At 39.7% G+C, this 11,100-nt stretch overlaps 1 protein-coding gene across 1 annotated transcript; it reads left to right on the top strand.

Annotated features, from left to right (window-relative positions):
* Positions 1-336: 336 nt before the first annotated feature.
* LOC119899179 (ATP-sensitive inward rectifier potassium channel 12-like) lies at positions 337-10,019 on the top strand. The gene is made up of 3 exons (XM_038713648.1): positions 337-580; positions 6,173-6,349; positions 7,694-10,019. The coding sequence occupies exons 2-3, from the start codon at positions 6,207-6,209 to the stop codon at positions 9,321-9,323; spliced, it is 1,773 nt and encodes a 590-aa protein (XP_038569576.1). The 5' UTR covers positions 337-580; positions 6,173-6,206; the 3' UTR covers positions 9,324-10,019.
* The last annotated feature ends 1,081 nt before the right edge of the window (positions 10,020-11,100 follow it).

The raw sequence follows: 11,100 nt of genomic DNA on the forward strand, positions 1-11,100 counted from the left end.
GTCAAGTTTATTTAACAATTGCCATTGTAAAAAAAATCAATATGAACGCAGTATAAAATGCCTCAGAGACACTTTTAAGTCTCTACAGGAATTTTGTAGGATTACAACAGTCTTCACTGGTGTTGTGGCAAGTATCTGTCTGAGTGGGCTGAAGTCTAAATTATACAATCCACATCTCCACACTCAGGGGAAAACAACAGCATATATATAAATAGGAACATAATCAGATCTCTCTTTCTTGCTTTCTCTCTTTCTCTCTCTCCCTCTCTCCCTCTCTCTCTCTTTCCCACACACACACACACACACACACACACACGCACTGGCAGATATCGGGGCAGACGCACAACCACCAGGCAGGAGCGACTCTGTTCAGTGACTATGGAGCGACAAGACATAGCTCAGACAGGGGACATGTACGAGTTTGTGCAAGAGATTTCTGGGAGCAGATTTCTAAATACGGTGTTTGTCTATTAAAGGAGAGAAGAGAGGACGGTGCCAATAGTAAACCTACTCAAATATCTTTTTATGAGGATGAAACTAATGTGAGTCTTCAAGTGATTCAGTCTGCAGCAACACCAAGGTGAGTGTTTTAAATCTTCATATTTTTTTTGTTTGTGGTAACGGTTGTCGGCTTACTGGGACAATTAAAAAAACAAACACTAATAATCGTATAACCCAAAAGGGCATTTAAAAAAACATGTTATGATTAAAAAATACTTATTACTTACCACTTTAAACCTTTTTCAAATTTCAAAACTGCATATTAAGAGACTGCCACCTTGGTAAGTCCTGCAATAACTAACTGACCACTCAGAAAACACAATCAATACTTAAACAAAACATTCCTGTGGCAGAGTTAAGTCGACCGTAAAAAAAAACTGTGTGTGTAAACAGATGAAAGAGAGGAAAAGATTTTAAAAGCAAAAATCATTTTCAAGGTTAGGGTAGTATTCAGCCCCCCATGCCCCTCCTCCCCTTTGCTCCCAGCTGTCGATTATTCCTGCAGGCTTTGGATTGATTTTCAGCACTGGACGGCTCCTGTGGCCTCAATGAAACCAACACACGTCACAGCTGCTGCTTAGTTTGCAAACTGCCCCGTCACAACTTCTGGTTGCATTGTGTGAACCATTTCTCGACATTTAGGCCTTGTTCCTGCAGTGATGCATGTGCAAAGATGGAAATGTCACTTTTATCTCTGTTGTTTTAAATGGGTACAACACTATTTATACACATTTTAAAGCTGAGGCAACTGCGTATGACCCAAACTTGTAGTATGGCTCAGGAAATCTTCTATGAAACTGATATATCAAAGTTAGACGTTATCCGTGTTTGCAGTAAGAGCTTTATTTCAATAAAAGTAGTAATACCACACTATAAATATACTCCATTGCAAGTAAAAGTACTGCTTTCAAAGTTTCATTGCAGTAAAAGTATATAAGCATTAAGGATTAATGTCCACCATGATAGAAATGTGTCTGTGACCACTCCTTTGCAAAATAAAAGCTGATTTGTTCAATGTATCATCTCAGTGGCATAAAAGTTCTGTTTTGTTTAGTAGGATAGAACAGAAATTGATTTTGTAAATGCACAAAGAGAAAAAGTTTTAATTATCCATGTACTTAAAATATAAAAAGAAAAGTGCTCAATATGCAAAATGGCCTTATTTGGAGTATAATATGCATCATACTATTACTATTTTAGAGTATCATTATGTATGCATTAATATGTAAAGCAGCAATTTAATGCTTTCAAGGAGGAGCTCATTTCAACAACTGTCAATAATAATGCATCATATTTTACAAACTAAACATGTGTTTTATAAGTGTGAATATACTAAAAAGTACAATATTTGCCTCTGATATTTAATACAGTAGAAATATAAAGTAGCAGAAAATGGAAGTTCTCAAGTAAAGTACAAGTACCTCAAGTACAGCACTTGAGTAAATGTATAAAGTTACATTCCACCACTGCATTATGATCTTTTTTTTACCTTGTGAAGAGAACACAAAAGGGCTACTGTCCTGTCCATTGTTCATCTATTACTGTGAATCTATCTAGTGTTACTTCTAGTATTTGTGTGTGTGTGTGTGTGTGTGTGTGTGTGTGTGTGTGTGTGTGTGTGTGATGAAGTTCTTCAAGTCAAAATAAGTACAGGTCCCTATTTTTGCTTCTCTGTAGGACTAGGACACTGTGTGGACCCAGTGCCGTCCTTAGGGACGTGTAGGCCCTTTTCAAATGTCAGTTTTAAGAGGCTGTGTTGTACGGAGACACAGAAACAGAGGAACAGGAAAACAAAAGAGAATCGCCTCCGGAAAACATGGCATGACCAAATGCAACATTTTCACACATTCCTTTAACTTTCAGAAAAGCAGTTACACTGGGAAGAGAGAAAAGCCAACAACAAAGTTTTGTTTTGTTTTTTTTACACTTTTGGTTTGTGTGTGTGTGTGTGTGTAAATCTTCTACTTTTCTGTAAATGCCATTACACGTTGTAGTACCATCCACTGACGTCATAATCTCTTCATCTTAATCTGTATTTATTCTCACACTCTGTCCAACGTGGAAGACCTCATACTTTGTAAAGCCCATTACTTTAGCCCATACGTGTATTCAATATATTATCTTTTTTCTCTTTCTTTCTTTCTTTCTTTCTTTCTTTCTTTCTTTCTTTCTTTCTTTCTTTCTTTCTTTCTTCATCCATCCCTCCCTCCCTCCCATCTCATATCATTAGATCTCAGATTACACAAAAGGGCTTAAGCCAGGTCACACAGCAACTGTGGTGAACCTTTCATATTGTTGTTTGGATTGGGAGATTAAGGGACATAGTAATCTGTTGGGGTTTTTTTTGACATGGTCTTCCTCCAGTCTTTCTTTTGCACTGGATTATGTTGTGATATATGTCTGTTTAGGTCCTCTGAGATACTTGAATAAAAGCTACCTCAGACACGTTCCTCTGTGTCTTCAACACACTGTGCATTAATAACAATCTTTATTTGTAATGGAACTGCAGGTTTTGATGCTTCTCTATGATATAGGCAGCATGGTAGCAACTCAAAGGAGAGGCCACATTTCACCACTCCTCTCCTCTCCTGTCCTTGGTCAGTTTATCATCCCCTCCTCACAAGTTGTCTCACTGGATAAACCATCACCAGAGAAATGTTCCTATGGAGACGGCTAAAACAGTAACTATGATCAACCATTAATTACTGCCGCTCCTCCCCAAGGGCTCCTTTCAGCTGGGAAAAAAAAAGAGAAAATCAGTCAGGCATACACCGACAAAAACTATTTGTAACCATTAGCATTTATAAAACAAAGCCACAAAGCCACAAACTACAACTTTAATTTCTACATCGTGGCAGTTCTACGTTTTTCATTCCCATGAATTACAATATAAACATTGCTAGTAGGCTAAAGTGTGTCACCGGGGAGGCATGGGACAAATATGGATTAAATATTTGATGAGTCATAGAGACTAAAACAAAAACATGAAAGTATTAAAATGAGCTGCATTCAAGGGAAACAGTCACATGATCCATTTGTGAAGCTTTTAATTTCTCCCTCCAGATGATGTCAGAGAGGAGTTTGTGTAGCTTTCATAGATTGCGTTTTGACAACACAAAACCAACTCCAGATTCACTTACAGTAATAGCTTTTTATTTCTGGAGCTTTAAAAAAGAGTTTGCGCCCAGTAGTACTTTAAGGACGAGCTAGTAAGTGGACATTGAGTGTGGATGCTTTTGTTAAACTACAGTTTTAGCTGTTTGTGTAAAATCCTGTTTCACAGTCTTTGTTGTTTTGTCAACCTGATGGTCTTCATGGCAACAACAAATTTCCACAAATTGCATTATGTTATCAGGTGTTTCCCCTTTTTTGACCAACAGGTAGTCAAAAGTACAGTTAAATCAACACCTCTCTAACATTTTTAACAGTGACTGAAACAATATTCAGTATTTGTTACAGTCTAACTATTGTGTCCACCGGCTGTGTGTCCAAATCTGCTATTAATGCTATAACATTATTAATAATGAGTTTTGTTAATACAATCTAAATTTCATTCTTCAGAAATAACACTTAATTTCAGCAAAATGTAGTTGCTTTTAGTAAAATGTAATATATAATATAATAACATCATACAATCCAACATAAACTTGCACATGTAAATAACTGCCACACTGCACATAGTCTCTCTTCTTTTATAACTTGTACATTTTGTTTACAGCATATTTTTTATTTATATATGTTTATGGCACCTAGGCACCAAAGCAAATTCTTTGTCCTTGTCAAAAGTACTTGGCAATGAAGTTCTTTCTGATTCTGATTCTGATGTTTATTGTTACAGTAAAAACTCATCTTTGCCCACCGCTTAGCAATATACAAATATGTTTGTATATTGCTATATGTATGTATAATATAAGTGCCATCTCAATTACATATAAAACAAGTTCCCATTTTATTTTCTATTGTCCTTTTTACTGGGAACTATGCAATGTTTTTAGTAAAAAAAGATAAAAAACAGACATTGATTTTAGGGTTAGGGTTCTTTACATTAATATGGTATTTGAAAGCCTATACAAGTACATATAATGTTGTATATAGGTTTTTACTTTTGCTTTTGTATACCAGAACAGACATTTTATGTTCTTCTGGTGTTTGATAAATAGTGGTGTCTTGTAATTCCATGTGGGATGGACCAAATGATTGGCATGACACATAAATAAATATTCACAACATAAATACATAGAACAATAGATACAATACCAGCATGCTGATATGGAAACCCTGGGGTGTTCTTCACCAATAGCATCAGTTGATGCAAGAGGGAGACAAACATGGCCGGCTGCCAAAGATGTGGGTCTGACCTGCGTGACCAGCCATATTGGCTGACGTCTTTAAGAATTCTGTAAGAAAGGTCGAGATTTCACGCAGAGGACACTCTCCTCCATCTGTGGGAGTTATCGAGCTGACGTAATCATCTGCCCTTTTAGGATTATCCAGTCGAAAATCGCCCTTTATCCAGCTAATCAGCAGCTAGTTCATAACATCTGTCCCTGGTGTAACATGAAAAAGTCTGGAAGCATCACACACAAGGTTGGCACACAGGCCACATTACATGACACCAAACCCCATCAAAATCTATATGTTTGTGTGTGTGTTTATGTGTGTGAGTTTCTAATGCTTGTAATGGATGTGACAGCAAAACAGAAAAAAGGCTTTTAAACTGCAGGTGTCCCGAAGGTTTCCCAAGACAATCTGTTACTCCCTTTCACTACAGTAATGCAGGCCTGTCCTGTCAACTAATTCATCTCAAACATGATTCACGCACAATGAAACATAAACCACTAATGCCCCTTTGCATTGCGTGTTACTGTCCATTTATTGGTTATGCAAGCTGGTGCTTTCTGGTTCTCCCGGTTCCCAGCTTGCTGACATAATAAGCCGAGCGAAATCACCCTCCAAAATTGTCACCCGGCCAAACTGCAGATCAATTGTTCCTCTAACAGTATATTACCACTGATTCGTCTCTTTTTTAGACCTTTGTCCCTTCCACTGTCTGTCTGGTTTTCCACTCCTGGTTGGTCTGAAGGTCCCTAAGGCTAACCACTAGCAATGACCTAATCAATAAGCTTTAATCACAGAAAACTGTCTGGTCTACTGAGTGCATTAGGGCAAGGCCAGCATTTGCATGGAGAGATTTTAGAGTTTTCTAATTTCAGCCATTAGCTTTGGTCCTGTCTAAAGTATCACAACAACTACTGGATTTATTGCCATGACATTTTTATGCCCTTCAGCATACGTTCTAATGACTTTAATGATCCCTTAACTTGGCATCATATGTCATTATGTCAAATACTTTGGTTTATGACAAAACATGTGACCTTGGTAAAAACTATCTGCCACAGCAACATTTTGCATGAGAACCTTGTCATTGTGAGTGTTGCATGTTGACGTTAGCATTTAGCTCAAAGCACTGCTGTGTGAGTACAGCCTCACAGAGCTGCTAGCCTTTCTGTAGAATTTTTTGTGCGTCCATGAATAGCCATCTGTGTTAACCCTTGTACTGTCTGTTTTGTCTTGTTTTGCTCAAGGAAAAGCCCTGTAACTTCATACATACTGAATTTACATACTGAATTATTCACCATTCTGATGATTAAAGAAATACCTTTGTTCACAGAAAATGTATCATGAGAAGACAATGCTGATAACGAATGCAAGACAGACCTGAGCTTACTGCCTCCCTGTCCAGCAACAGTACTTTAATGGTTGGAACTGCCCGCCCCAACCTACATTACTGCCCTCGCAGACACAGCCTGATGATCACCGGTGCCATGGGAGCGGTGCGAGTCAACAGGTAAGAGAGAATGGGGAATAAATCTATGTCAGTGGCCACAACTGCTTTATTGAAGAAAAGAAAAAGAAATTTGCAGTTATTTTCGTTCCTTTTCACTGAGGAAAAAAGAGTCCATTCATAAATTACTGCTGCAACCACAAAATATATTAAAAGCATTTGTATCGCTTTCTGATGTCACCCTTTTTAAAGGGTTTAAAATGATTAAAAAATCATTAACTAATACTTAAAGCAACATTATGAAGAAATGTTTTTTGTGTGATTTTGCGGACCTACCATTTCAGAGTGTAACGCTGTCATAAATAAGGACAGCTGTACACAGGCATTTCTTATGATTTCATTACTTAAGATCAAAAATGAGCAAGTCAAACAACTTTGCTAACACAGCCAAACATCAAGCACTGCACAAGCACTGTGTACACAGAAGGAAGGCCGACTCCGTGTCTGGCTTGCAGCCTTTTATTTCACAAAGCCCTCGCTAACATCTTGTGGCCTCTTGCTCGGTCACTATCTTTTTCTCTTCTAAGTGTCCATTAGCTACGTTGTGTTCATAAAGGCTGTTGAGCCCGGTTATGTTGCCTGCTCGGCTCCAGCACGACACCGCCGCCATTTTCCACTAGCAGCAGCCGCATAATGTTGCTTGAAACTTGGGTGTCAAGCTAGCCAACAAAGCAACCAATAGCACTTACAGTTTTATTACAGATGCTGAGTGTGTTATCCTCCAACAACGTCATTTTCCATCTCTTAAAGGACTTAAAAGACTTAAAGGAACATCTTCCAGGGGGGAAAAAAACTCACTGAGATAAAATCTCTTTTCCAAGGGCGCTCTGGCTAAGAAAGGGAGACTCATGACCCTTTAATGATCATTTTATTAGTGTGTGTAAGTGCAGAATTGTTTCTTAACCTTTCTAAATGACTTATGTAGCACTTGTTTACATCTGCAGGCTTGATATCTTATTAGAAAGTGAAACTCGTGAATTTGTTAATGGCAACAACAAGAGATTTCTTACAGCCTTGCAACCCAAAAGCTGTGCTCGATATTGACTTATTACTGATCAACAAAGCATTAGGTAAATTATTTACAAACCATTCATAAAGACATTAGTTAGAATTTATAAACCGTTTATTAAATGTGACGACAATGCATGGTTTGTCAAGCTTTGGCTCATTCAAGTCATCAGTTGAAATTTTCCATCATGTATTTTTCATTTGGGTCAACAAATGGTATTTACAACAACACTTTGTCTCTCTGTTGCATGTGGGTACGATTTAGTGACAAAAGCAAATAAGCACAGCATGCAAACTGTCAATTGCCCTGAACTCATTTTCTCCCCGCTGTTCCTGCAGATACAGCATCGTTTCCACTGATGAAGATGCCCTGAAGATCTCCAGCCTGGGCCTCTACAATGGCCACAGTCCTCTGACTCAGCAGACATTATCAGGGGCCTGTATGCGGGGCGAAGAAGGTGGAGAGTGTCCAGGAAGTGATGAGGGAAGAGGGGCTTTGTCCTTGAGAGTGACAAATGAGCCAATAGGCCACAACAGCTGCCGCGCTTCACCCTCGTGTCGCCTGGGCCTGGATGTGGGCACTGGCCGCCTACGCAGCCGCTTTGTGAAGAAGAACGGTCAGTGCAATGTAGTGTTCAACAACATGGAGGATAAGCCACGACGATACTTGGCTGATATTTTCACCACCTGTGTGGACATACGCTGGCGCTACCTGCTGCTCATTTTCACCACCACCTTCCTTCTGTCTTGGCTGCTGTTCGGCCTGGTCTTCTGGGGTGTGGCACTCGCTCATGGAGACTTTAACCTTCGTATCCCTGTGAAGGAAGGAGATCCTCGAAGCAACATAGAGGAAGGAAAAGACGAATGGCGGCCATGTATTCTCCACATCCAGGGTTTTATTGGGGCGTTCCTCTTCTCCATAGAGACCCAGACCACCATTGGATATGGTTTCCGGTGTGTCACAGAAGAGTGCCCTGTTGCTGTGGTGACCGTGGTGGTCCAGTCCATCGTGGGCTGCATTATTGACTCCTTCATGATCGGCACCATCATGGCAAAGATGGTGCGGCCTAAGAAGCGGGCGCAAACCTTGCTGTTCTCCCATCATGCCGTCATCGCTCTGCGGGATGGTAAGCTGTGCCTCATGTGGCGCATGGGGAACATGCGTAAGAGCCACATTGTTGAAGCACATGTACGTGCTCAGCTCATTAAGCCACATGTGACGGCGGAGGGCGAGTACCTCCCATTGGAGCAAACAGACATTGATGTCGGCTATGATGACGGGCTGGATCGGCTGTTTCTTGTGTCACCGCTGGTGGTGGTTCACGAGATCAACAAGAACAGTCCTCTGTATAAGATGAGCCGCAATGACCTGCAGAAGGAAGACTTTGAAATCGTGGTCATCCTGGAGGGGATGGTGGAGGCCACAGCCATGACCACTCAGGCCCGTAGCTCCTATTTGTCCAAGGAGATCATGTGGGGCCACCGATTTGAGCCTGTGGTCTTTGAGAAGGGTGACCGCTACCACGTGGACTATTCCCGCTTCCATAAGACCTACGAAGTACCATCTACGCCTCACTGCAGTGCCAAGGAACTGAGCCAGATGACGGGTCGTGGCGGGCAGTCCTCATCCTCCAGCTCGAGTTACTCCCAGTCTCCATCACCATTTGCCCCGAGGGCAGCCCATCACCTACTTGGCCCTCACTCCCCCAGCGCTTTCTGCTACGAGAATGAGGTAGCTTTGTGTTGTGGGGACGATGAGGATGAGGAGCATGTGAAAGGAGACAGCCTAAATGTAAGAAGTGAGAGAGAGGTAAAGATGAGAGATGACATTCACTTGGGTTTCAAAGAGACATTTGTGGAGGACCAGACGGTGGAGATGCTATGTGTTCTGGACTCAGAGAATCAGATCAGCCTTGACAGACTACAGCCCACCCTACCTTTGTACATCAGCAGAGAGTCAGGAGTTTAATCGTTCATAAGGGCTGCGCTTTAATTTGTTTCCTCTCTATGTCTATGTGCATCCAACCAAAGTATTAAACTGGTGTACAAATAACAGATTTTTGCAGCTGTCACAAACTCCACTCAGCTTCAATTCATAACTTGCTCTGGTTTCAGGTGTTGTACACTTTCTGTTGTAACATCAGCATCTAGACAACTCACAGCTTGTCTCTGATCGGGCTTTCTTGTTTTGTTCAATATGACAGTGTATGATCTACAGTTAAGTCAAGCTTTTTGTTCTTGATTTCCATTCAGATTTTGTAAATATGATGAGCTTTTGTTTTGATTTTTAAATTATTATGCATCATATACAGATAAATGTTATAACAGAAAAATCTATTTATTTAAAGGAACCATGACAGAAATACTCAGCTTCAACACACTTATTTTTCTCTGCATAAAAATAAATTAATTATGTATTTTGAACTTCTGTCTTCCTGCCTGAGTTCTGTTTCTTTTCACATTTAATAAATAAGGTATTTTCTTTTTCTAAATGTATCGGTGTATTCCATGATAGACATCAAGTTCAAATACAAAGAAGTCCTGAACCATAAAAAAGGAAATCAAAAGGTTAGTCAAACGTGTTTAAATAAAGAACAAGCACTTTATTCTTACTTTTATCAATAGATACAAAAACTTTGCAACAGTGTGTTGTTTTGTATGAATAAAGCACCTAATAAACAACAGTATGTACTGTTAATGCTTGAATTGTCTCTGTTGCACATGTTCTCACTGGTTTAACAGTCCATCTGTGCTATTACCACCTGTTTCTGATTAGACAAGATCACACACATCTAATTTGTCTTGACTTTGGATCAAAACATGGGCGGTTGCTCTCTAATGAACATGCCTGGATTACCAATTGGGCAAAGCAAGCAACTGCTCCGGGTAGACTGTTGGTTGTTTGGTCAGTCCATGACTTTGGTCTAGACTGAAATATCTAACTGGGATAGTTATGAAATTATCTACAGATAATGATTCATGATTTTCAGATGAAGCATCATTATGATTTTTGTGATTCCCTGACTTTTCCTTATCAGGTCAAACTTTTAATTTGTTCAATACTTCGATTTATAACCAAAAACCTGCAAATGAATGACATTTCAGCCTCAGCTGTCGTTTGTTTAGTGCTAATTAGCAAATGCTAACTTGCTAATACATTTAACTAAGGTGGCAAACATGGTAAAGATTACTTCAACATATTAATATTGTTTCTGTGAGCACGTTAGCATGTTGACAATATCAGGGAGTGTCAGTTCTTCATGAACACATTTTTCTGCCAAAGTGTGTGTTTTTTCAAATGAAAGATTTCTGTATTAATTTTTTTTTTTCTGTGCTCTTTTCGGTGATTGGAAGTGGCTCAGCTGGGAAAAGCTGGTTTCATCATTTGAATCAGACTCTGACAACAGTTGATGGGCTGTTTGATCACTGTCAATCAAATCTGATTAAGCCACACCCACACTGTCTTGATGGAGCAGATTAACCGACTTTTCCAGCATTAAACTATTAAAAAGATAACACCTAAAATTCAGGGGCCTTACTTATAAGTTTTTGATCTGACGTGCCTAAACAGTTTAATCCAGCCATGGAATCAAGGACAAACCCAACATCCCCCATCTAACTTAGTTACAATCCCTCTTTTACAATGCAACTCTTTGATGACCCAAATACAATCATTTCTCTCTGGTTGTGTCTCAATTCAAAAGTCCCAGAGAGTGAAGGGCAGACAGAAATAGATGAAAAGTTAG

This window comes from Micropterus salmoides, unplaced genomic scaffold (assembly GCF_014851395.1).
Source record: "Micropterus salmoides isolate LMB-PRFRI ecotype aquatic unplaced genomic scaffold, ASM1485139v1 Ms_hic_scaffold_12, whole genome shotgun sequence".
Taxonomy (NCBI): Eukaryota; Metazoa; Chordata; class Actinopteri; order Centrarchiformes; family Centrarchidae; genus Micropterus; species Micropterus salmoides.